This window comes from Heteronotia binoei, chromosome 9 (genome assembly GCF_032191835.1).
Source record: "Heteronotia binoei isolate CCM8104 ecotype False Entrance Well chromosome 9, APGP_CSIRO_Hbin_v1, whole genome shotgun sequence".
NCBI lineage: Eukaryota > Metazoa > Chordata > Lepidosauria > Squamata > Gekkonidae > Heteronotia > Heteronotia binoei.
Window position 1 is genome coordinate 78,734,841 of NC_083231.1, and position 27,716 is coordinate 78,762,556.

Here is a 27,716-nt window from a genome sequence, read left to right on the forward strand (position 1 = left end):
TTTACTGTTGATGTTTTAGTATTTTAATGTTGTTTTGAAATTTATTATCTATTGTATTCGCTCATGTGCAAGCTGCCCTGAGCCCTATTCTTAGGGAAGGGCAGCCCACAAATTGAATTTAATAATAGTAAAAAAATCTTGTAAAAGATCATTTCTAGTTATTAGTCTGCCAGAAACAAATGAAGAGGAAAATTCATGCATGATTACTTCATAAACATGGGGCTAGATCCTATTATTCTGTTCCATAAACAGTAGGACTTTCTTCTAGGCTTCTTGAACCAGTGAAAAAGCCACTTTGGGTATGCAAAAGGTTCTGCCATTAATAGACTGGAACTGTAAAAGCCAATCCAGTATCTTCTATTGTGTACAAAAGTTCTGCAAGGGATGTTAATGTTATTATGAGACTGAAAAAGAGTAACTTGATTGAGGCCCCCTAGTGAATTTTGCAGAAGTGATATCCAAATCTGAAACTTCTTGATTTGTTGTTCAGAGTCTCAGCTATATCAGCTTTCACAAAATATACTTCACAGTACTTCAGTTAATTTCAGTGGAGCCTTTGTGCAAAAGACCTTTTAAGTGGAATAAGTACTTGAATACGATTTCTCTTTAATTTTCAGAATTAGGCCTAGAAGATTTGAAAGAGGACTGATAAAAACATAGAATGGAAAGGCAAGGAATAAAATTTTAATAAACACTTTGCCCAACCCAGTTGCTTAGGTTTTTGACCAATGGAATGTTTGAGAGACAATTTATAACTCACTGGCTTTATTTTTCAACTTTGTACCCCACCACTAAGAACCTTAAGGGAATTTACAATAACCCTGAAAACAAAACTAACAAAGACAAGAGTTGTTGATTTTTATAACAATGAAAACAAACATAACAAAAAAGCCCTGGAGCCCTTCATCATTTCAGTCTGATGATAGCCAAAATCATCACAACAAAGGCATTTAAGTCCCAATGAAATCAGTGCAATTTACTCTCATAAACATAAACTGGATTATGGGAGAAATTAAGAAATAGGGATTAAATTGAGATCAAGGAAATAAATCATTCTGGTTTTGAACATGGACTTCAGATTTTAGAACAGGAGAGCAATAATATCAGCAAGCTTGTGCATATTCTATAAATGCATCCAACATAGGCTTACAAAATATTATAAAAACATCAACTCAGTTGAGGCTTGTGATTTTAACAACTGATCTCTCTTAGGCCCTGTGATAATTTCAGCATCTGTCTGAAGAACTAAGAGTACCAAATCTAGAGCTCTACGCCATGCCTCTATCTTAACCATGACATTGTCATAGACTTTTAAAGACTTTTCATATATCCCTACATAGTCAAAGACTGCCACCCCTATCTTCTCCTTCCAAAACTCACCCATAATGTAGCTGGAAGGAGAACTGTGCATTGCTGCTTTTCTGAGATGCTGCTGTATAAAAACGCTGGCTTCAAACTCAGATGTACTGTTTGCAGTGTTGCACATGATAGCACAAAGGTACTGGTGCCAACCACATGCCAAAGCATTAAGCACCAGAGGTTTATACTGTTCTGAAGACTTTGCAAGCCAGGAGGAACCAACATGAAATTCTTTTGTGCAACTTTTGACCTGTTTTCCCAATTTCTCAAGATAACTGAGACACAGCAACTCAACAACACCACTTCCAGGAAAGACTGCATTATCAAGAAGTGCATTAAACACACGATAAGCACAAGTCCAAAAGTTATCTTCAATGACTTGCATTTTGGACAATACTGGACTGTTAAGCACCACTGTTACCAAGTGAATTCCCTTTGCTGTTATAATGATTGGAACTCTGCTATCCAATTCCACCCAACTTGACTCTCCAGTTCTCCAGAAGTTTAAAAAGACATCCTTGCCAATACAATGTTCATTCACCTGAGTGAGGTAGGTCACTATTTCTGCTCCTGTAATATAGCTAAAAGCTTGCAATACAGCCTGAGTTACATGATTAATTATTAGTATATTATGTAGCAAGCATTTTTCCTCTAAACTTTCACATGTGTTACCTTGCACTAAAATTATATCAATATGGTAGTGATTCAGAATATCTAATACAGTGTCAACCCACAAGCCTGAGTTATTTACTTCATAATTCCCACTTTCAATGATCATTCTCACATTTTGTGACCTGTTAAACCCCAAATGGCGATACATATCTGTTAGATCACCATCTGCAAGAACAATATTAAGAGGTCTATCCTGAAGGTGCTTAGCAACAGCAGCTTTCTCTGGAAATAACAACTCAACATAACCAGGACAAACACAAGAATAACTTTCGGACATCCCTGGTAAACAACAAGTTACAATTTCTGAAATATTAAATTTAAAAGGATGGGAGTCATCAGTTTGGTAATCATTCTGCAACTGGTATCTAAGAACGTCCTCTACCAGCTTCATTTCAGATCCCTTTCCATGGCTAAGAGACATTGCCACATGTCCCAAATAGTTGAGTTTTTTAATATTTTCTGCAGATCCATCCGAGTAATCTGTCAGCTGTTGAGAATGAATCTCTTTTGCACTACTGAAATATCTACTGTGAATAAATTTTAATCTTTTATTATCGTTTGATACATCCAAATGACTTCTGCAAACTGTTAAAACACAAATGTCGTCTCCTGGCTTAGTCCGTGAACATACTGTTCTGCCTTTAGCAAATATCCATGGATACCGAGAGCTTTCCCTCTGCTGAACGATAGGGTCTTTTAATTCTTTTTCTGAAACATGGTCTTTAAAACTGTCTTTGGATCTGATACTTGAAGTTTTAGTTTCAGTCATCTGACTTCCAGTTGTGCCAAAACAGATGTTAATGGCTTTGTTATTGTATTTCATAGGAATATCATCTAGCATTTGCTTCACATCCTGAATCGATATTGTCAGGCACTTAACTTGCTCAATGCAAGAACTCAGACCTTCAGACATCACATTTACTATTACTGAAAGGGGAACACCCTGCTCAAGGCACTCAAGTATAGCAGTGCTCCATGCACTAACAAGAAACAATAGGGTGGTTGTTCCAGTTTTATACTCCTTGTTCTGTGCCTGGATGGCGTCATTAAGAAGTTGTCCTACAGTATTATTTGAATCCAAACTTTCAAGAAGTCTCACTGCAGAGCAAATCAACACACTGCCATAAGTTCTTTTATCAACAATAAATTTGGATGACTTAATTGGTCCTAAAAAGGTCTTTACAGTGGATGCCAAAGAGGAAAGTTGCTGCAATCCCAAATGCCTCTTTCTGTTCATGTTTTCAAAAGCCATGATCCCAAAACATCTGCAAATGAAAACACAGACTTATTGTTTCTGCTTTTTATAGCCTTCTTCCTCTGACGTCATCCATTCCACACTGTTGAAAATTTGAATGTCTTCAACAGGGATACAGCAACTGGAAACAGATTAAATTCAATGTGCCTCACAAACACTAGTTGTGTATGGAACATAGGTAACTGACATTAGAATTAAGGCTACATGGTACTGGGCAGTTAGAACTAGCCATGTACCGGCAGAGGACTTTAGCAGGACAAACTCCAGAGTTAAGACAGGAAAGAAGAAAGGCACTGATTGATATTCCATTCCCAGAGATTGGAACAGAAGCCCAACATTATCCAATATCCTTTATATGACAAAGACATTCATGAGCCACATTCCTAGACTCCGTGATTCCTTCCGTTGCCAGGTGCTGGCTCTCAAATTTAGAAGTGATTAGGTCAGACCCCATGGGCATAGTCCATGGAGAGATTTCCCTTCTAGTAGAATGTTTTCTTGAGTTTCCACTTTCTTCTCTCACAGATAATTGTAAAAAAGCTCTGCAGTCTTAACTGTACCATTAACCTAATTTCTGTAAAATAGCTTCATGTTTTCAAAGTTTTTATTAAACAATGTTTTAATATATGAGAAGATACAAATACATACACAAATAAACAGGACAAGAAAAGGGAGAAGTGTACAATGCCAAATGTTTTTGGCAACTTTTCTTGGCACTCTTTTGATAATAACCTACTCTTACTCAACTAAGTATTGCTATTTTCCACAAACAACTGAATCATCAAACAACTCTAATTGCTAATGGCACCGCTCTGTCTTAACTTCATAATAAAATAATAGAATGTCACCATTTTAATACCAGTGAAACTCCCCACATATCTCATATGAATAATATTTTCAGAAGCAAAGACTAAAGATGGCTGCAAGAAGCACCATCTGCCCCAGATGATACAAGAACCAGTCTTTCTCTTTGGGTGGGATGTAGCTAGCAATTCAGAAGCCCCACACAAACAGAAAATTGGTTACAGCATCATCTCTTTAACAGATCAGCAAAACATCCTGAATTTGTAAAGTACTCACTGTGGTTGAACTCTTTAGCAATACACTCTTAAAGGAGCCACTGCTGTTCACTAGTTTTTCTCAACTACACATGAACCTGTGCATGCCTATGTAAAAGTACACAGTGTACCCTGAAGGGGTGGCAATACTCCCCAAAACAGAGACCAGCAAGATCAAATTCAACAGGGCTGGGGCTGCCTTTTTCAGCTACTGATTTCAGAGGGAATAATTTTTAATGGAGAAGATACATTTGACTCTGCCTGAGTTGTGAGTTATGCAGATGGCTATGCATGCTATCTGTGGCGGCAGTCCCACAGTCTCTGTAAAAACATTTAGATATTAGTCCAATATCACGTTAGAGACCAACATGAGCTTCAAGGTATAAATTCTCCGGAGACAAGCTTATACACTGAAACTCTTCTTGGCCTCTAACGTGCTACTGACCTAAAATCTAACTGTTCTACTGCCGACCAACATGGCTACCGTGTTAAAACACTGTGTCCGTGGGATGAGGAGAGAACTTTGGCATTTCTTTCTAGCCAAAAAACTAGCACTGTGATCCCCAGGTCAAGACGTTTTCATTTCTGAGCAGATCAATACCGCCAATGGGATCTGGTCTTACCACGGCATTCACTGGGGGAGGGAGGAGGTGGGTATCTTGGTTTTCTTCTTTGCGGGCGACCGGTGAGTGACTATAAACATACATTACCTGCTTAACTGGTAGTTCCCCTTTGAAGGACAGCCGCTCCCGCGTCTTGGGCCTGAGGATCAACTGACCAGCCCTCCATTCCACTAACCGCCTTGAGGGACCCCAGCGCCGAGCGTCGACATAAAGCCCACCCCACGAAACGGCCGGGGGGGGAAGGGGGAGGGCAGTCGGTTTCAGACCTCGGCGACGCGCAGGCGCAGCAGGAAACACGCAGCCAGGCAACCGGTTGAGTGCAGCGGAGCCGGAGGGTTTGAGGGCGATTTGAGGCCTCGGAGCGCCAGACTGCGCTGCCAGACGCGGTTTTAGGCGTGAGGTTGTGACGGCGCGGCGGTTTTTTGCAGGGCTCAATACCAAGAACTGCGCTCTCGACAGCTGTTTTGGTTTTCTTGCCGGGGCGGCGGGGAAAAGAAGCAACATTGCAGCTCACATCTGGGGCAGGCTTAACTAGCGGGCGGGGGAGGAAACAAGTTTCGCCCCTGCTCTCTTCTGGCCCTCTTCAAATGAGAAGCTGAAAGGGGGTGGGATCAGAATGTACTAAAAGCAATGATAGGATTGCCCATTGGAAACAGTGGCAGAGGCTTGAAGGCCCATTAGAAATAATGGGAGACAGGAATGCCAACTGTCTTACATGGGCACAACTGAAATGCGTTACAACCAGGGCTTTTTTAAATAGAAAAGCCCAGCAGGAATTCATTTGCATATTAGGTCACACCCCCTGATACCACCATTGTTTTGTGCAGGGCTTTTTTGGTAGAAAAAGCCCAGTAGCAACTTGTTTGCGTGTTAGACCACTCCCCCAATGCAAAGCCAGCTAGAACTGTGTTCCTATGCCTTCCTGCTCAAAAAAAGCCCTGATTACAGCACAAGAAGAGTTGCAAAGAAAATGCAGAATGGAGTTTTCATTAAGGCCTCTGGGCCCAGATAAACTACCTGGGAATGTGTAAGAGTGGAATGGCAGTTCCTGGAGGTAGCTGAAGTGTTCTGGGATTGGAATGACAGCCCCTAGAGTGGAAGGACAATTCGTAAAAGTAGCAGGAGTGTCCTGGGAATGAAAGCCTTCAGAGTGGAATGACAGTCACTAGGGGTAGCAGGAGTATTCTGGGATTCAAATGACAGTCCCTAGAGGTAGCAGGAGTGTTCTGAGACTGGAATGACAGGACACAGAGTGGAATAACATTTCTGGGGGTAGCAGAAGTGTTCTGGGACTGGAATGACAGGCCCCAGAGTGGAATGACCCTTGGGGTAGCAGGAATTTTCTGGGAGTTGAATGATGGGTCCCAGAATGCAGATTTTTAAAATCATTCCTTTGGCAGCATCTGCCGCCATATTACAAGGATCTTCACTATGAACTTTTTCACACAGCCTATGTATTCCGGTATGGAAGCTGGTCAGTTACTGAACAGTAACGGGTTTCTGCTGGCATTTCAGACAGACCCGACTCAGTAACTGGCTGCTACTGGAATACTGTCACCTTTTCACACAGTCCTGCAGCTGTCCCGGTAGTGAGGCATGCCTGAGTCGTTACTAACAAAGAGCAGCTTCTTCCAGTTTTCAACCCCTCCTTCCGGGTTGAAATCGGTATGGGGCGCTGTGTGAAATGTCCAGTATCTAATCCAGGAGCAGTTTTCGCGCCCTTTTTCGCCCGCTGGCACGCAATCTCCGGCTTTGGGGGGGGGGGAATGTTAAGATCGCTATAGTGCTATAGCGACGTATCACAACAGCATCACCATAGGGATGCCTGGGTTCCATTAAGATGCCAGAGATCGCCACCCTGAAACTTGGTAACTTATCTCAATGGAGCCTAGCCATCTCTATGGTGGTGGTGTTGCGATACGTCGTTATAGCGATCTTTGCCCGACGTTTTAAAAAAAAAAGCCGGATATTGCGTGCCGGCAGGCGAAAACAGCTAGCGCTGGTGGAAGCGAGATAAAAGCGGAACAGTGTGAAATGGCTTGCTTCAATCACGGAACCCTACTGGGGGAAAAAAATGTGTCTGAAAACTCCCATCCCTGTCTCGGATTACTGCAAGGCAGCACAATACCTACTCCCTTCCGGTTTCCTCCAATAAGTGTGAAAAGGCCCTATGTGACTGAAGGCATCTGTGCTTATTGTTTCCTGGCTGTCATCAGATCCTACAGCAGTGATTTTGTGTTTGCACCCACCACACTGTGTCAGAATTACAAAGGTGCCACATTTGAAAATGAGCTAGAGTAAGGGATGGGGTTTTTCACAGAAACTATGGAGGAGGTGCTCTGGGTCAGTGGTCAACAGAGAAGTCAAATGTGTGCAGGGAACTCTGGCAGGATGTGATACCTAATGGGAATATGGAGCTCAGAAAGGTATCAAAACTGGACACTGAAACTGAAAGGCTGAAACTGAAGGACAAGATTTATAATCCAGGGAAGTTAGCATTGATTTGTCCCCAACTAGTTTGGTCCTGCCAGACCAAACTAATTTCCTTCTTTGATCGAGTCATGAACTTACTGTTGATGTTGTTTATCTGGATTTCAGTAAAGCTTTTGACAGGGTTCCCCATGATGTTCTTATGGGGAAACTAGGGAACCATGCATTGGACTCTAGAATAGTTAGGTGGATAGGGAACTGGTTGGAGAAGCACGCTGAAAGAGTAGTTGTCAGTGATATTTCATATGAATGGAGGGAGGTGTCCAGTGGGGTGCTGTAGGGTTCTGTTCTGGGCCTGGTACTTTTCAGTATTTTTATAAACAATCTGGATTAGGGTGTGGTGGGGCTACTCATTAAATTTGCAGATGACATCAATTTGGGAGAAACAGCAAAAACACCAGAAAATAGAGATCGAATTCAGCGATGTCTGAACATGCTGGAAAAGTGGGTTGATGTGAACAAGATGCAGTTTAAGAAGGATAAGTGCCAAGTTCTACATCTGAGTTACAAAAAATGAGAAACATACATCCTGGTGGGGAATACACTTTTAGGTAGCAGTGTGTATGAACAAGATCTTGGGTTACGGGTGTACCGTAATTTAAATATGAGCAGCCAGTGTGTTGCGGCGACAAAAAGGACTAATGCAAACTTTGGGAGTATCAACAGAGGCATAACATTCAAATTGTAAGATTCCCTAGTCCCGCTGAACATGGCACTGATTAGGCTGCACGTGGAGTATTTTAAAAGCATGTTGACAGAATGGAGTGGGTGCAGAAGAGAGTGATGAGGATGATCAGGGACCAGGAGACCAGGCCCTATGATGGAAGGCTAAAAGACCTAGGAATGGTCAGTCTGGAGAGGAGGTTTTTTTTGAGGGGGAACATGATTGCTCTCTTTAGGCATTTGAAGGGCTATCAGAGGAGGGCAGGGAGCTGTTCCTGTTGGCAGTAGAGGATAGAACTCACAGTAATGGGTCTAAAGTAAAGGAGGGAAGATACTGGCTGGATATTGGGGAAAAAATTTTGCTGTAAGAGTTGGTCAGCAGTGGAATCAGCAACCTAGGGAGGTGCTGAGCTCCCACTCACAGGCAGTCTTTAAGCAGCAGCTGGACAAGTACTTGTCAGGGATGCTCTAGGGCTCTGAACCTCCACTGAGCAAGGGTTTGGACTAGATGGCCTCTGTGGCCCCTTCCAACTCTTTGATTCTATGATTTTATGATTCTTTGAGAACAGCTCATATCGACCTCAAGAATTTGTAAGGAAAATGAGCTGACAGGCAGGCTAATTACTGAAGTGGAGCTGATTTGGAAATAGCTACACACCATCCAGAAATACTGCTTGAAAGGTAGAGTACCACTCTACAATTTGCAATCCCAGTTACAGAGCACTGACTCTGCTCCCAGGATGCATCATTCCACTCTTGGGGCAGTCATTCCAGTCCCAGAGCACTGATTCTATTCTTAGGAACCGTCTTTCCTCTAAGGGAGCTGTTATTCCAGCCCCAGGGCACAGATTCTATTACTGGGGGACCATCATTCCTTTCCTACTCTGGGGCCTGTCATTCCAATCCCAGAACACTTCCACTACTGCTAGGAGTTATTATTCCACTCTGGGGCCTGTCATTCTAGCCCCAGAACACTCCTGCTACCCCTACAGGCTCTCATTCCGCTCTGAGGGCTGTCATTCCAATCCCAGAACACTCCTGCTACCTCTAGGGACTGTCATTTGAATCCCAGAATACTCCTGCTACTTCCAGGGACTGTCATTCCAGTCCCAGATCACACCTCCTACCCCCAGGGGCTGTCATTCCATTCTGGGGCCTGTCATTCAAATCCCAGAATACTGCTACTTCCAGGGACTGTCATTCCACTCTTGGGCCTGTTATTCCAGGTCAGAACATTTCTGCTATCACTAGGGAATGTCATTCCACTCTGGGGGTTCTCATTCCAGTCCCTGAACACTCCTGCTACCCACAGGAACTGTCATTTTGGTGTGCCAGTTTGGTGTGAGAGCCAGTTTGGTGTAGTGGTTAAGTGCACAGACTCTTATCTGGGAGAACCGGGTTTGATTCCCCACTCCTTCACTTGCAGTTGCTGGAATGGTCTTGCATCAGCCATAGCTCTTGCAGAGTTGTCCTTGGAAGGAGGGCATCTTCTGTGAGAAGCTCTCTCCGCCCCACCTACCTCACAGGGTGTCTGTTGTGGGGGAAGAAGATAAAAGAGATTGTAAGCTGCTCTCTGATTCAGAGAGAAGGGCAGGGTATAAATCTACGGTCTTCTTCATTCCATTCTGGGGGCTTTCATTCCAATCCCAGAACACTTCTACCCCCAGGAACTGTCATTCCACTCTTGGACCTGTCATTCCAGTCCCAGGTAGTCTATCTGGGCCTAGAGACCTTAATGAAAACTCCATTCCACATTTTCTTTGCAACTCTTCTTGTACTGTAGTATATTTCAATAGCACCCATGCAAGTCAGTTGGCATTGCTGCCTCCCATTATTTGCAATGGGCCTTCAAGCCTCTCACATTGTTTCCAGAGGGCAATCCTGTCATTCCTTTTAGTACATCCTGGAGGAATCCCTGGGCCTGCAGACCCTGATTACGCAGAGGCATGGGTTTATGTCTTTCAGTGATCTTTGTTGCACTTGAACCCCATACACAATACAACTGAACAAACCTTTGAAGTTAGGGTTTGTAGAATCTTTCGGGCTCAAGTGCCGTGTTCTACTGGAGAAAGTTTTCCTTCCAGACGTTTCGTTCTCAGCTGCGGAGAACATCCTCAGTGGCGTTGCAGTCGGAGCAGGCGCTCTGACCTTCTTGGCTGCTGTGCATTGAGTGCTGCCATGTTCTCAATGCACAGCAGCCAAGAAGGTCTGAGCGCCTGCTCCGGCTGCAACGCCACTGAGGATGTTCTCCGCAGCTGAGAACGAAACGTCTGGAAGGAAAACTTTCTCCAGTAGAACACGGCACTTGAGCCCGAAAGATTCTACAAACCCTAATGATGTTACCAGCCGTGAAAACCTGAAATCTTTGAAAACCTTTGAAGGTCTTTCACACCACTGCTCGGTTTAACACTCCCCTTCAGTTTTTACCAGGGCTTGATTAAGCCCTAAACACAGCCTCAGGCCTGGTGGTGGTGCTTTGTGTGCAGAAGGTCCCAGAGGTGATCACCAGCAATATCTCAGATGGAACATCCACACAGGGCAATCATTTCTAGTTATCTGCTCCCTGCGCTGGTTGTGCAGATATGCAGCACTTTGTGAATGCTGCCATCTTGTGGCTGTGTGTGAAAATATCACCTTGGTTGCTGGAAATTGGTTAGGGGTGTGAACTAGAATTGCATCTAGATGAGAAACCTAGTCACGCTGCCGCTGTGTCCTAAAGTCTTTCTGGTTTGCATAAGTGAAAGGAACAAGGCACGTTAAAGAGGGATGTTTAATAAACTACACCTATCAGGACCATGGCCTCAACTTGCCCTGAATAACAAAAGACACCTGCTAATTGCACCTGTTCATCCTACTCTTGAGCAGGTGCGTAGCCAGAAAATTTAGGATGGCAGGGCATTGGAAAATCCTCTGGGACAGGGGAGAGAGAGGGACAGATAAGAGAGTTGGAAGCTGCTGATAGAATGACCCCCCCCCCCCCACCACCACCTCAAGCCCTCATGATTCTATTGGCTTCCTCATCTACATGAGTTGGGAAGGGGGGTATCTCAGACTCTTTTGCATTTTTAAAAAACTTATTTATTTCCTGCCTGGGGAGGGGAAGCTTCCCTGACTGTGCTGGGAGTCATTTTGGAAAACCCTATATGCATCTTACATTTTAAAAATATTTTTGAATTTTAAAAAAATTCTGCAGGGGGCATCACTTATCTGTGGAGGGGGGGTTACTCTTGAGGAGCCACCTAAGCCTATGAGCCAGTGCGGTATGGTGGCTAGTGTTGGCCTAGGACTGGGAAGACGGGTTCAGATACTTTCTTGCTATATTTAATGGCTGAACTTAGGCCACTTGTTCTTTTTCAGGATAACCTACCTCACAGGGTAATGAGGAAAGAAGAAACTGTGCTCCTTGGAGGGAGAGCAGGATAAAAATGCATTAAATAATCCCACAGTGGATCAGGAAAAGGCCTCAGAGCAGAGTTGGCCCCACTTCAGTGAAAACAAGTGTCATGTGAAGTTTGCAGTAGGAAGCCATTGCAATGGCTGGCAAGTAGTCCAAGGAAGAGGGATTGGGGCAGTTGAACAGTTAAGTCCCTTCAGCAGTTCAGCAGCTGTAATTGCATTCAGGAAGTCAAGCTGGCACTGCAAGAGGAGTCAGTAATAAGTGGACAACTGTGAAGGCCTCTGTAGTCTAATGAACCTGTGTGCAAGCCACCATTTCTGGGTCTTCAGTGTGTTTTCATATCCCATAGTATACCCATGTCCAAAGATTTAAGAAGTGATGGTCCCAGACTTTTCAATTTAGAAAAGAGATTACTAACAGGGGGTGGGTGGGGCATGAGAGCAGTTTTTAAAGTTATGCATGTGGTGGAAAGAGTTGACGAGTGCCCATTGAAAACAATGGGAGAATCTAGGACTTCCGGCAAGATGGCCGAGTAACGCAAGTGCCTGTCCAGGTGCTCTTGGATGACACTTGGGTTGCAAGCCTTAGGGAGCGACCCCCTGCTGGGTCCCTTCTAAGGAGGTGTCTGGGGACACCCCCGCAGCCAAAGGGAGCTTACAGAGGATTGAAGGGAGCAGCGGAGGCTTCTCTTTTCAACTTCTGTCTTCCCTGGGCCGAGGCTTACAACTGCTCTATAGCTCAAACTGGGCCGCCGGAGAAAGGAGCGCCTGAAACTACAGCGACTCTAAACGTTAGCCCTGAAAGACTAAGTAAAAGAGGTTTGGAGAGATTTTGTATGAAACAGCCTGGACCGGGAATAAGGGGCAAAATACCTGTGCTGAGAAGACGAGTTCCCCTCAGGGCTGAAAAGCGAAGAAGCCGAAAACAATCCAAGCGGAACGGATAGCAGCAAACCGACGAGGTGAGCGAGGAGCGGATCCCCCCCCCCCCTTCTTACTTTTCTCTGAAGAGACGGATACGCGATAGCTTTGTTTGACTTCCTTTTATCTTTACCCTCTTATCTTGGTGAAGTGGTAATAGAGGGGAGGACGGCCAGAAGGCATGGAAATTAATTAAGACTGAGGAACGTGAAGAAGGAAGGAGGAGGTTGAAAGGAAGGAGGGGGAAGTGGTAAAGATGGACATAAATAAAAAGATGAAAAGAAATGACTGAATGAGAACTTTGGAAGTGTGGAGAGTGGAGAACGGAGAGAGAGAAAGGGAAGAGCTGGAGAGCTAGAGAGTGCAGAGGCTTGAAAGATGGCGGGGGCTGGTAGCGTGTGAAGAGGGACAACGGAGGACGGAGTGGAAGAAAGGAGGGGGAGGTGGTTCTTAGTGGCTCCTGCCGCGGCTGCCTCCTCCTTGAAGAGTGGGTGATTATCCTGTTTCATTTTGAGACTCTTGACTGCCGCCTTCTTGCTTTGCGCCCACGTTTTGGAACTACTTGGGCTTTATATGGCGTCACTGAAAGCTTGATTAGAACTCATTAAAGGTGTAGAGGCTTCTGGGAAGAAGAAGGAAGAAGGAAGAAGGGAGAGAAGACTTCTGGGACTTGTAGTCCGGGACTCTAAGCAAGGGTGAAGTATCTGCTTAGACTGAACTGACGTTACTTTGTTTTATTTGTTTTTCTTGTTGCTTGACACAACGTTGAACTAATTGAATTAATTTCTCCTACCCTGGTGATTTGAATACTGATACCATGAATGTTGTTATAAATTGTTGAATGCTGAACTCATTGGGACTTGTAGTCTGGAACTTTGAGCAAAGGTGAAACTCTCAGTTAGACGGATTTGGCTCCACTTTGTTTTTCTTGTTTTCTTTGCTGCTTATTATAATGTATTGAACTGATTGGTCTAACAACTTTGATCTAATTGATTATAACCTTGCTGTATTTTTCTGGGTTTTGAGCTCTCTGGTTAAATTGACCACCACAGTATACTGTCTGTGTTATTGATATAATTAAGTATTGAAATCCTAGCTTGACTATAGAACTATAGAACTCATATTAATATTGCTTGGGTTCATAAAGCTTTAGCAAATTTAAGGAAAAGCATAAAAGGGGTATTTGTGATAATACTGGAGAACATAAAGAGAGATAAAATCAGCATTTAAAATGGATCCTAAAATTAAGAAAGCACCACCAGCCCAAGCTACCCCTCCTGGCCTAGGGAAATCTGCTACTTCAGCATTGAATCAGGATGCTGTTGAAAAATTACATGCCACAATGTTGGCGGGTTTTAAGCAGAACCAGGAGGCTTTGGAAGAGATCCAGGCAGGATTAAAGGAAGATATTAGAAAAACAAATGAAAGGATGGATGAATTTCAAAGGCAAGTCCTAGCAAATGTACAACAAGCACATAAGTTGACGGCTAAGGTTGATGTGCTGGAGGAGCAGGGGAAAACTATGGCTGCTTCGATGAGAGAAGTTAAAAACACCACATCAGACTTAGAGGATAGACTGGATAAAATGGAAATGGACCAAGCGATGTATAAACTGAGATTTCAAAATGTGCAAGAAGAAAAAGGCGAAGATTTACATAAAATAATTGAAGAGATCTTGAACCCAGATGGGGAACAGGAGATGAAGGATATAGGCCTAGAAATTGATTGGATAAAAAGAATAGCAACGGCATATACAAAAAAGAACAACCTCCCAAGGGAAATTCACGTAAGATTTATGAGAGTTTCCACATGTGAGAAGATCCTGAGAACTTCAAGAGGAAATGAGATAATGTGGAAAGGAAACAAGATTAAAATCATGAAAGATATTCCCTGGAGGGTAAGACAAAGAAGAGAAGGCTACAGGAAGCTAGTGGCGTGGTTGGTTGACCAATCCATCTCCTTCAAATGGCTGATACCAGAAGGAATTTTTTTCGTGTACCAAGGTAAAAGATTCAACATAACATCCTCGGAGAAAGTGCAAGAGTTCTGGATGGAATATATTGATAATCAAGAGACTGAAACGGAAGAAGAGCAAGAAAGAGAAGAAGCTTCAAGCAGCACCTATAGGCAAAGTACAAAGAAGAAGAAAAATGGAAAAATAATGACAAGATCGCAAGCATCGAAAGAGAAAAGAGAGATATTAGATAGTAATCTAGGACAGAACAATGGATAAGAAGGGACTAAAGATAATATCAGTGAACATCAATGGCTTAAATGAACCGCATAAAAGGAGTAAGATATTTCTTCAGCTCAAGAAGACCCAGTCTGACATAATATGTATTCAAGAAACACACATCAAAAAGGAAGATCAAAGATATCTACAAAATAAGAAATTGGGTACCCTCTACCATTCTTCCGATCTCAGGAGAAAAAGAGGAGTAGCTATATATGTGAAAGAATGGATTAACTCTAAGCTACTCTATTGTGATGGTTCTGGCAGAATTGTGTTGGTGGAAGTCGAAGTGGAAGGTAAAAAGATGATTATAGGAAACATCTATGCTCCCCATAACAACCAAGATAAATTCTTTGCTGAATTGTATAAGAAGTTAATTGAATTTGAAAATACAAGTTATTGTATCCTGGGAGATTTCAATGCTGTACATGACGTTCTTAAAGATAAAAAAACTGGGAAGAAAGGGGGGGGGGAAAGGCTGCGTGGCCTACTTCCCCAAACCTTCTTTAAGATGGCAGATGAACTCAACCTGGTGGATACTTGGAGAATGAAGAATCCCCAGACGTCAGACTTTACCTTCCATTCTCAAGTGCATGATACATGGTCCAGATTGGACATGTGTTGGATGTCAATATCAGTGGCAATAGCAGTGGAACAGGCCGATATACTTCCAAAAGTTTTTGCTGACCACAACCCAATACAGATAACTCTGGGAAAGGCAACTCCCAGGACTCGTTGGACATTAAATACGCAAATCTTAAAAGATAAAGAATTTGTATTGGACTCAAAAAAAAAGATAAAAGCGTTTTTTGAACAAAATCGGGAACATGATACTCCAATCCAAATAATATGGGACGCCTTTAAAGCTTTTTTTAGAGGTTTAGCAATTTCCTACTCAGCTAAAAAAAAGAAACAAAGAACCCAAAAGTATAATGATCTATTGGACAAACTACGTAGACAAGAAAACATCCAAAAAGTAAATAATACAGAACAGATTAAAACAAGGATCCACGCTTTGCAACACCAAATAAATCTACTGCTATCAGAGGAGCTTGAGAGGAAACTAAAATGGACTAGACAAAATTACTTTGAGAACGCGAATAAAACTAGTAGATGGTTAGCCTTCAAGCTGAGAAAAGAAAGAGAAAAAAAAGTTATCAGATCATTGAAGGATGAGAACCAAATAGAAATGGTCAAAGAGGAACAATTGAAAGAAATTGTGAGGAAATTTTATCTGAAGCTATATAAGAACCAGCAAGTATCTGAGCCCCAGCAAGATGAATATTTAAAACAAGCCAAGATGAAACAAATTACAAACCAGCAACGGGAATCTCTGGAAAATCCGATAACAATGCAAGAAATTGTGGAAGCGATTCAAGGCCAGAAAAATAATAAGACTCCTGGTTTAGATGGTTTGCCGATTGAGTTTTATAAGTGTTTTGAAGAGGTGCTTTTAATACCATATAAACGTGTTTTGGAAGGAATAAGAGAGACAACTAAAATACCTGAATCATGGCTGGAGGCGTTAATTACATTAATATATAAAGGTGGGACTGAACCTACAGACATTAAAAATTACAGACCGATCTCATTGCTGAACGTGGATTACAAAATTTATGCGACCATACTAACAAACAGGCTTAAAAAGATTATCCCGAACATTATACACGAAGATCAATCTGGTTTTATTCCCGGAAGAGTAATGAGACAAAACGTTAGAATATTAATGAGTGTCCTGGAATACTATAAAGAACATCCAGATAAACAACTTGCGGTAATTTCATTGGATGCAGAGAAAGCTTTCGATAATGTAAATTGGAGCTTTATTTTCAAAACCTTAACATCAATTGGCTGTGGAGAAAACTTTGTAAACTTGATCAGGTCTATTTATGCAAGCCAAAAAGCGAGAATAAATGTTAATGGCTCCCTGACGGACCCAATAAAGATTGAGCAAGGCACAAGGCAAGGCTGCCCGCTGTCCCCTATTCTCTTTGTTCTAGCATTGGAACCGTTACTGCAAATGATCAGAGAAGATTCGGAAATCAAAGGAGTGAGAATTAAAAAGGAAATCTATAAAACGCAGGCTTTTGCTGATGACATATTAATTACGTTGGAAAATCCAAACTCCTCAATTGGAAAGTTGATGTCTGCCTTAAAACAATATGGGGAAGTAGCAGGTTTCAAAGTCAACTATCAAAAAACTAAGTTCTTAGCTAAAAATATGACGAAAGAACAAATATCTGAATTAGAAGTTGAATCAGGATTTGCCTATGAAAAAAAAATTAAATATTTAGGTATAAATTTAACAGCAGAACTGAAAACCCTGGTAAGAGATAATTATGAAAAAATATTAAAAGAAATTAAAACTGACTTAGAAAAATGGAATGAACTGCAAATCTCTTTACTGGGAAGGATTGCAACAGTCAAAATGAATATACTGCCGAGAGTGCTGTTTTTATTTCAGATGATCCCTATCATCCTCCCAAAATCCTTTTTCAAACAACTTAACAAAATAGTGGCAAAATTTGTTTGGCAAAACAAAAAACCTAGGATCAAACTGAAAGTCCTACAAGATAAGAAGGAAAGAGGTGGGTTTGCCCTACCAGAGTGGCAGATCTACCACAAAGCGTGCATCTTGACTTGGATCAAAGACTGGCTGTTATTAGAAAATAAAAGACTTTTAACTCTGGAAGGTGCGGACCTTGTTAAAGGTTGGCACTCGTATATATGGTACGAAGACCCCAAAAAAGGGAGCATCTTTTTTAGACACGAAATAAGAAAGTCTTTGTTCAAGATTTGGGCTGAAATTAAAAAACAAGTATATAGATATACTCCCAGATGGCTCTCCCCAGTGGAAGCTTCAGTGCACCCCAATCTTTTTTGTTGGGGAAACCACCTTACTTATGAATCGCTACTGGATCCCAAACACGAATTGAAAATCGAGGAAAATGTGGATATGGATTGGTGGCTTAAAATGCAAGTTAAATCAAGATATAAAAAGGACAATGAAGTAGGTTTCTCCAAAAAGTTAAATGAATTTGACTGCATTATACTAGGAACTGACCGGAAGCTTACTTCAAAAATATATAACTGGTTACTCGATTTGAAAATGCAAGACGAAAATGTGAAGGAAAATTGGATTAAATGGTTACAGGATTTTGGTTATACCATCGAACTAAGCGAATGGGAGAAAATATGGAAAGAGAATTTAAGATTGACAAAATCTGCCCAGCTAAAAGAAAATCTATATAAGATGGCTCATCGATGGTATTTTACCCCAGAAAGGCTTTCCAAAGCCTTCCCAAATGTATCGGATAAATGCTGGAAGTGTGGTAAAGTAAAAGGTTCTTTGTTCCACATATGGTGGAAATGTGACCTTGCAAAAAAATACTGGGTGCAAGTTTCGCTTTGGTGTAAAAAGATGTTAAAGATTAATATCCCGCATGTGCCAGAATTGTACCTTTTGAACATATGTAAAATCCCTATATCTAAAACAGCGAAAAAGTTATTGTTTTATATTATTACAATAGCGAGGACCTTATTTGCTAAATATTGGAAAACGTCTCAGATACCATCCAAAAGAGAGTTTATGTTAAATCTTTTAAATGCTGCAGAAATGGATATGTTAACATGCAGATTGAATGACGGGAACATGGAAGAGTGTGAGAAAACGTGGTATCCAATGTATGAATGGGCAAAAAAATTGGGATTTGAATGGTCTTGAATAGAGATATTAATATTACAAATATTTAGTTTCTTGTATATTCGCTCCAGAAGATAAAATGTATATAGGATTATGAATAACATATTTTTTGTTGTTGTTATTGTTGTAAATGCTGAATTGTTGTTTAGTTGTTACTTCTTTGGTTGTTTATTGTTGTTGTCTTCTTTTTGTTGTTGTGCAATGTTATAATAAAAAAAAAATGTTAAAAAAAAAAAAAGAAAAGAAAACAATGGGAGAATCTTGAAGGACCATTGGAAAAAATGGGAGACAGGAATGTGCACAGGGCAAGACAAGTGCCTAAAGAGCACAGAGGTCACAAGACAAGATCTCTTTCCCCTTCACCACCCAGATTGTCTTATCAGCCCCACATCTGCCTAAATGTGTTTGAATGCCTAGGGGCAAGAAACAATCATCATATGGCAGTTAGATAAGGGGGACAGATCATCTATTGATGCTGGGTCTGGGAGATGATTGAGTAAATTCAATCACACCAAGCTCGAAACAGAGCTGTCTCAGAGTCAGATGTGGAAGGGCTCCCTTCATCCAAGGGCTTTTTGGCAGCAGGCTCCGATAAAGACAAAGGAGAGTGGTCGGGGAAGATTCTGACTCAGAAGACAGTTCCTCTAAGCTTTTCCAACCTGAGCATTTCCAGAGACTCCTAAAAAAGGTGATATCTAAATTCTCAAATAGATACACCAGAGAAACCAAGATCTTCAACATCAGCTAAACTAGACAGCAGGGAATTTACAAGAATGTCCAGTTTGTCATTTCCTGATTTTTGATGATGCTTTAAGAGTAGAATGGGCAGTTCTGTGGAAACAGCAGGTCTTTAACAACAGCAAAAAAAAAAATTCTATGCTTTCCTGGAAGGTACCATGGAAGATCTCAAAATGCAGAGGGGTAGTAATGTTTGTCTTGAAGCTGAAATACCAAATAGTATTGTAGCACTTTAAAGAATGTGTTTTTGTGGAACAAAATTTGAGTCCAGTAGCACCTTAGAGGCAAACCGAATTTTCTAAGGTATAAGCTTTTGTGAGTCAAAGCTCATTTTGTCAGATACTGTGCCCATGTTTTGTTCTGCTAATACAGACTAACATGGCTACCCACCTGGAAAAAAATGTGGTTGAAGATACACTGTATATGTTCAGAAATGGGCTGTATTTTTCTACATGTTCCAGGATGTAGCAGTGCTATTCAAAAACTATTTGTAAGGTGAACTCTGTCACAAATGTAAACACTTGGTAACCTGCCTGCTACAGTTCTTACAGCTTCACACCTACTTTGTTTACAGGAAGAAATCCTTCATCAACCACAAAGGCTCACAGTTCTGGTTGCTAGGATATAAACACCCCTGTTTGCTTTGTATCCAACTGAAATGACAACAGGGAATTCTGTGCAATGTCACAGTGCCCACCTTCTATTTGCATTGCCTGATTGGTCTTTGGAAGGAAAAAGGTGGGCCTTAATCAGGATCCTCCCCCTACTCCATTGGTCATGCTCAGCTTTCAAAAACTGAACACAACCGTCAGATGAAGACGAGGATTAAGTTTTCTAAGGTTTGGTTTGTGTACACAAAGTGGTGAAAGGGAGGCAACAACTTTTATATAATGGTGAGTTGTGTGTAGTTCTTTCTAGCACTCTTGTATGTGAGAGTATGCGTCTCACCCCTTGTGAGAGTTTAATTATGAGAAAACAACTTGGTAAATCTGTATTTGCCCACCTCCTCCAGTCTTGTTAATTGGATTGACTAGTTACAGCCACAGAATTCATTACTGCAAAATTCATTGTCCAAACAGCTTAAGTGATGGCTTTACAGTAATATTTTACACAATACTCCACATGATTAATTCAAGCAAATCTCACTATTGACAGTCCTTTCAAGTTCCTATGTAGATTAAAAAAAGAAACCTAGGTCTGATGTAATTTCCATCTTAAAATAGGTGGAAATCTTCACTTTAAACAGGGAAGGACTGTTTCCATTGGGGACTGTGGAGAGATTTAAAGAGGCACAGTTCTGTGAACTAATATTCTTGGAGTTCAGTCCTAAGCATGCTCACTCATTTGTTCCATAGGACTGCAGCCTTAAATTAAAATCACAATAATTTGAGAGGACATCATGTTGCACTGTCAGTTTTATGAGGAACCATGTACAGGGATTAAGCTGTGGTGTCCTACACATACTTCTTTATGAGCAAACATGCATATGCCCACACATTTGCACATAGTCATACATATAGTGAAATTTAAGATTTTATTAGTAAACATAGGGAAACCTGCAAGGACTCATGGAAGATAGAAAACTCCACTTAGGAAGTGGCACATTCAAGCTCTCACAATGAGTATAAATTAGATCCGGCCGAATTGGCACACTATCGGCCGGTCTCGAATTTGCCCTTTTTGGGCAAACTTATTGAGAGGGCAGTGGCGTTGCAGCTACAGAGTTTCCTGGAGGATGCTTCTATCCTTGACCCCTACCAATCTGGCTTCCGCCCGGGCCATGGGACGGAGACAGTGCTGGTCGCCCTGGTGGATGACCTTCAGCGGCATCTGGATCAAGGCGGCTCGGCGGTGCTGATGTTGTTGGACCTATCGGCAGTGTTCGATACGGTCGACCATCGGCTTCTGGCGCGCCGCCTTGCCGACGCTGGGATTCAGGGGCTGGCCTTGCAATGGCTTTCCTCTTTCCTTGATGGTCGGGGACAAAGGGTGGCGATTGGGGAGGAACTGTCCCAGAGACACACGCTTGACTGCGGCGTGCCTCAAGGGGCGGTACTTTCCCCGATGTTATTCAACATCTATATGCGCCCCCTTGCCCAGATTGCCCGAAGGTATGAGCTGGGTTGTCATCAATATGCGGATGACACCCAGCTCTATCTGCTTATGGACGGCCGGCCCGCCTGCGTCCCAGAAAATCTGGACCGGGCGTTACAGGCAGTGGCTAGGTGGCTTAGGCTGAGCGGGCTGAAGCTGAACCCAGCGAAGACAGAGGTCCTTTGCTTGGGTCGCTGCGGCCCGGGAAGTGAAATCCCCCTGCCAGTTTTTGACGGCGCGCCGCTGACAGCGTCGAGCAGGGTCAAGAGCCTGGGGGTGCTATTGGAGCCTTCTCTGACGATGGAGGCTCAGATAGCAGCCACTGCCAAGTCCGCTTTTTTTCATCTTAGGCGGGCGAGACAGTTGGCCCCCTTCCTGGAGCGCGACGACCTAGCAACAGTGATTCATGCTACGGTCACCTCGAGGTTGGACTACTGTAATGCCCTCTACATGGGGCTACCCTTGTGCCGGACCCGGAAACTGCAGTTGGTGCAGAACGCTGCTGCCCGGCTGCTATTAGGGCTCCCAAGATGGGAGCACATTCGGCCGGGGCTCCGGGATCTGCACTGGCTGCCAGTAACATTCCGAGTCCAGTACAAGGTGTTGGTCATTTACCTTTAAAGCCCTGTATGGCCTAGGACCTGCCTACCTTAGGGACCGTCTCTCCCCACACGTTCCCCAGAGAGTACTACGTTCCGGCTCACAAAATCTGCTGGTAGTCCCTGGGCCAAAGGAGGCCCGCCTAAAATCCACCAGGGATCGGGCCTTCTCAACAGCGGCACCTTACTGGTGGAACCAGCTGCCGGAGGAGGTGCGGGCCCTGCGGGACCTAGGGCAGTTCCGCAGGGCCTGCAAGACAGCCCTCTTCCGGCAGGCCTATAACGCCTAACTGATACTTTGGATGGAACATCTTTGGATGGAACAAAATGCTCTTATAGACCGCTGGCTTTATTTTATCTTGTTTTATTAACTATGCTTTTATTGTATCTGTAAATGTTTTAAATGGAATTGTATGAATCATTATGTTGTGAGCCGCCCTGAGACACTTCGGTGAGAAGGGCGGGATATAAGTCCATTAAATAAATAAATATACACAGGAGCATCCTAAGCAATTGTTTTACCACACCAACATAAATCTACACATTATTCACACCTTGGCTATTGGCAGCTGCTCACCTCTGTAATTTCCCTTCCTATAGCATCTCTAAGAAAGCCTTCAATTCCATAAAAATCTTTGACTGCTAATCCCTTCACATACTTGTTATTCTAGCATCCCTTGTGCCCCTCCAGCCAACCAAATCTAAAGTTTTATTTTCTTGTTAAAGAGCCATGCAGCAATTGGCTCTAGAACCCAAGTTGCAGATACTCCTTTGCAGCCCCTGCAATTTCTCCTTCCCTATGTCCTTTCCCCGCTTCTACTCCCCGCAGACCCAAATGCCACCCAAAGTTATATTTTTCAATGTTTCCATCAGCACATCATGACTGAATTGTTTCTGCAGTCTGAGAACTATATTATGAAACTGATTTTAGGCTGCTAAAATTTTTTGCAGTTTTTATGCTCTGTTTTAACAGCTTGTTAATGTTTAATTATGTTTGCTGTTTTATATTTATATTATTATTTTGTCATGTTTTATTTTGTAAGCCACCTCAAGCAGGTTCTTTGGAGAAAAGGCACAAAAATATTCTAAATATTTTTTTTAGCTGCCTATTTAAAATTTTACACCTCGGTTTATCTCCTCAGACTCAAAGGCAGCTAACAAACCAGCAAAAGCTGTGAGGACAGAAGCATCAAAAGCATCCAGCAACTAATTAAAGACACAATTGAAAAACACAGCTTAAAAATACAGTTAAAAATCCACAAATGATTCCTTGTTTCAACAAGTGATTCCTTGTTTTTTGAGAGCAAATTATATACAATTTTTCATAAAACGGGATGCAATAAACTTTTTTTATACTTCTAGTTTCATCTAAAACCTATTTCTTATTCCTTCTGTTTCACTTACTTAGCAGACAGCATCTAGCTATAAAAGACTTAACGTGAGTTCTATTGTGCGAAAGAGAAGTGGATTGAAACATGAACTGTCTGAAGAGCAAAAGCAGGAGATCAGAGAAGCTTTTGATTTGTTTGATACAGATGATTCTGGAACCATTGATGTGAAAGAACTGAAAGTATGGGGAATAGTTTTGGGTGACTGAATCTGGTGTCAGTTTTATGATCTTCCAGTGTTCCCTCTAAGCTGAGTTAGTGTGAGCTAGCTCACATTTTTTTATCCTCTAGCTCACAGATTTTTGTCTTAGCTCAGGAAGGATGACCCCAGAGCACACTAATTTATGCAGTGGCTCACAACTTTAATGCCAGTAGCTCACAAAGTAGAATTTTTGCTCACAAGACTCTGCAGTTTAGAGGGAACATTGCTTCCAGTGTCCAACTGCAAATTCAAAATATCAAAAGTCATAAACAGAAAGCACAAGAAGGGACTGCTAAGTTTAAAAGAAACCCATGTCCTTACTGATGTTCGAAAGGGGAGGGAGAGAGGTGGAATTGCAGTGGCAAGCTGTGCTCCAAATCAATGCATATATGTATGCTTAGAGTCTACAGGTACGACATCCACATATGCATATGGTTCTAACTCTCCACACAGTTGTGAACCTGCTTTTTAATGGTTCCCAGTCATATAGAGAAAGGTGTACACAGGAAACAGGGTTAGATCTAGGGAGGGGGTGCTTGCCCCATGCACCACCAGAGGGGGGGTGCCAAATTGGGTATGGAACCCATAAGGGGGCATCATTTTTTAATTTTGCCTCCCCCCCTCAAAAAACATGTAGATCCAGTCTTGACAAGAGGGTACCATATGTCTGCTCCAATGGAAGTGCTTAGGTTAGGGGCAGTGCTTTCTGCTGCAGTTCCCTTCCCTGTCCATGTGTGCTCATTTGACACCCTTAGAGCTCTTGTTATTCAGGTTTCCCGCTGATGCGTTGTGTTTCTCCTGGTTTCATTTACATTGTATGTTGATTCTGATGTCAACATTTTTAGCATAGTCAATGTGGATAGTATTCAGATAATGCAAACAGTTGAGGATAGTTTTATAATACATAATACAATGAATTCTGTTATGCAAATTGCAGAATAAATCATAGCTGAATTTTATGTTCCTTTCACTTTGTATATATAAGAATTGGATCATTATCATTGACTTTATGCTCAGTTTCTAAGAAGCATCTTAGAATGCTGCTTCTTGGTTCTGTATTGCCAGATGTGTCATATCTTTTAGATCCCCAGATCCTGTTAGGAATTTAATCTTTTATCTGTTTACCCAAGGAATCATTAAAATATATTTGCTATTCCAGAAGAGGTGGTTGATAGTTTAAAGTACTTGGGATTGCATAGATTTCGAAACACCTGAGCTGTTTGCTAAGTGGGGATAAGGACACCCTTATTAAAAAGCAAATCTTCTGTTTTGAGTGGATATAATAGATATATATTATGGCAAACTCAGCAGATAAATGATTTTCAGAAAGGTAAATTTGATTTCATGTCAGTGGAAAATAGAATGTCTATTTTCACAGTACATCTTGAGCACGGTGATCATAACTGCATTCAGACTGATAGGCATATCTTGTTCTAGAACTGTAATGATATTTTTAAGATACTCCCTTGGGTTTAGTGAGGGATAATGCCCACACTTTCCACCTTTACTCATTTTAAGGTAAGAAGTGAGTGTGGCCAGGTAGAGCTTCTACTCAGCAATGTTTCTGATTGCCTACTGGAGATTTGATTGGCTGTTCAGATTTTTGTAAATATTGCTTTGGCAGCAGCTGTCACCACAGCATACAGATCTACTCTGTGTTACAGCAGTTAAGCTGTGGCAGTCATTTTTTGGCTGGCTCCACCTCCTGCAGCAGCCATTTTTTTGCTGTACTCACCATGCATATCAGAATTCTAAATGTATCTGCTGGCTCAAAAAGGTTGGGAACTGCAATTCTAGTGTGAATGGAATAATGTTTACAAGATGTGAACTCCCCCCTACTTCATCCTCCTGGTGCAGCCCACTACTACCCCAAATTGTGCCCCCCCCCGGCATCCATGGATCCTTATAGACAGCATGGGTGGTGGCTATAGGAAGGGGAAAGCAGTGAAAATTGCTTTCTCTTTCTCCTGGTAGAAGTGTCATCTGCACCTAGAAAACACAAGCAGGATACATTTCACTATCTTGTGTGCGTTTAAAAATCTCCTTCCTTTCCACTGCAGGTTGCAATGCACACTCTTGGCTTTGAAACAAAGAAAGGAGAAATTAAAAAAATGGTGGCAGAGATTGGCAAAAATGACCATAACTTCATAAATTTTGAAGAATTTTTGACCATGATTATTAAAAAAATGGTAAAATGGTAGTCCATAATCTTGCTTTCATGAATTATAAACTTAAAGTTGGTCCTCTAGTACTTTTCCCCTTTCTTTTTGAAAGAGTGAAAAAGATAACAAAGAAGAAGTCTTGAGGGCTTTCCAGTTATTTGACACTGATGGAACAGGCAAAATTTCCTTTAAAAATCTAAAGCGCGTTATCAGTGAACTCGGAGAAGATATATCTGATGAAGAACTTCAGGTAAATGGCATTTGGTGAAGCCTTAGACAATAGATGTTGCACTTCCATAGACCCCAATGAGACTCCCCATAGCTAGGGGTTATGTTATTGATTCAATAAATTTATTTCATGGGTTTTAATAACTATTCACTATCTTACTAAAGTTAATAATTCTATATCATATATATTGGAGATCAACAGGATCTCATCTTTAGAGAGGCTGTTCCATTTTAACAATAATAAAAAGCGCTACTTGACATTTCAATTTTAATAGCTAAAGTTTTGAAAGCATTAGCATAGGAGGTCTGTGTACTACCTCGTTAAAAGTGTTTTGATACATCTACAATAGTGTTTAATCTTAAATGTCTTTACAGGAAATGATAGAGGATGCTGATCTTGATGGTGACGGAGAAATAAATCAACAAGAATTCTTGAGAATTATGAAAAAATCCAATTTATATTAATTGTTTTGTTATTTCAACATCACCCCAAAAGACTCTTTAAAAATCAACTTATCTTATTTAATGATGTATGAATTGGAGGACACCATGTTTCATTCTTACATTATTTTTAAATTTATAGATTCAAGTCTGGTTATGTAGAAAAAATTATATGTATATGTACTGAAGCCAGTAAAAGAAACAGTTGCTGTACACTGAACACTTAGAAATCAAATCAAAAATCAATCTAAGCTAATGCTTGGCTGTATTGTGCTAGATTTGGGAAAGTATATATTTGTTGTTGTTCTTCCTTAAGCTTTGAGGGATAAATAGTTTATTGCCCCATTGAGAACCAGAAATTATGCAAGTAGACATATTGCCCACTATAATGATACTTTGCATTAGTGCCCATTGACTTGCCTAATCAAATGAAGATACATTAATGACTAGGAAGACCACAGTTCACATTTCTGGTATTGTCATGAATGTGTACCTCCCATGATTTTTGTTCTTTATTGGACGTAACTTTTAACATCTGTGAGAAACACTGAAGGGAACGATAATATAGTGGGTTCAAAGCATCAAGGAGATGAGGCAACAGTGATAACAGCTCTTTATTAGAGACAGCATGGTATAGGGCTGCCCAAACAAGACTGGAGAATGGACGCACTGGCCAAACCTATATACAACTACTGGTTCCTGTTCAAGCATGTTATTGGGTCATTCAAACAGGCAGGGGGCCTGTGATTGGTGTAGGGCAGCAGGTATTTGGATCCTACTGTCCATTGTTCCTAAGTCCTCAAGCTCTGCTCCCATGGCTCCAATGAGCCAGGCAGGAATCACATATTAAACCCATATACATAACAGGAACAGAATCCAGTACTTCATTATGAGATCGTAAATCAGAACTGAGTTTTGGTCCCTGATGCAGCTGTAATATAAGAATGTCAGGTTCCATTTGGGTTAGAGTTCCTTTGTCTTTAAAGAACTGTGTAGGAACAAAAGCCTCATCAGCTACAGCTTCTTTCACAGTACTGAGAGGATATAGTTAACTAAAGTTCCCTCACACAATTATTTCTACCCTATCTTTTCAAATTGACAACCTCAATTAAAATTAACGTGCTTCTGTTGTTGCCCCCCCCCACATCTTTACAGGCATCTATTATACACCTACACAATTTGCACAAAACACAATTTTGTTTATAATGGTCACATTTTGCCTTTCATTATGATTTTATTTCCATGGTGACATGTAAAATTTCAGATTTTGTGTTTATGATATAGACAATGAAGTCATGAGGGCCTTGGTCATGTTACCACCATCTCTTCTAGATCTTGACATTTTATTTGTCAGCTGAGGTCCAAGCTACGGTTGCCAAGTCCAATTCAAGAAATATATGGAGACTTTGAGGGTGGAGCCAGGAGCAAGGTTGTGACAAGCATAATTGAACTCCAAAGGGAGTCCTGACCATCACATTTAAAGGAACCGCA

General features: G+C 41.6%; 2 protein-coding genes across 2 annotated transcripts; one reads left to right on the forward strand and one right to left on the reverse strand.

The window, feature by feature from the left end:
* BBS12 (Bardet-Biedl syndrome 12) lies at window positions 1-5,367 on the reverse strand. Its single transcript, XM_060246820.1, has 2 exons — window positions 5,055-5,367; window positions 1-3,296 (listed from the first exon to the last, which is right to left on the reverse strand). The coding sequence occupies exon 2, from the start codon at window positions 3,281-3,283 to the stop codon at window positions 1,157-1,159; it is 2,127 nt and encodes a 708-aa protein (XP_060102803.1). The 5' UTR covers window positions 3,284-3,296; window positions 5,055-5,367; the 3' UTR covers window positions 1-1,156.
* LOC132577216 (uncharacterized) lies at window positions 5,237-26,472 on the forward strand. Its single transcript, XM_060246821.1, has 6 exons — window positions 5,237-5,367; window positions 19,686-20,004; window positions 23,213-23,374; window positions 25,455-25,583; window positions 25,669-25,806; window positions 26,160-26,472. The coding sequence occupies exons 2-6, from the start codon at window positions 20,002-20,004 to the stop codon at window positions 26,247-26,249; spliced, it is 522 nt and encodes a 173-aa protein (XP_060102804.1). The 5' UTR covers window positions 5,237-5,367; window positions 19,686-20,001; the 3' UTR covers window positions 26,250-26,472.
* The last annotated feature ends 1,244 nt before the right edge of the window (window positions 26,473-27,716 follow it).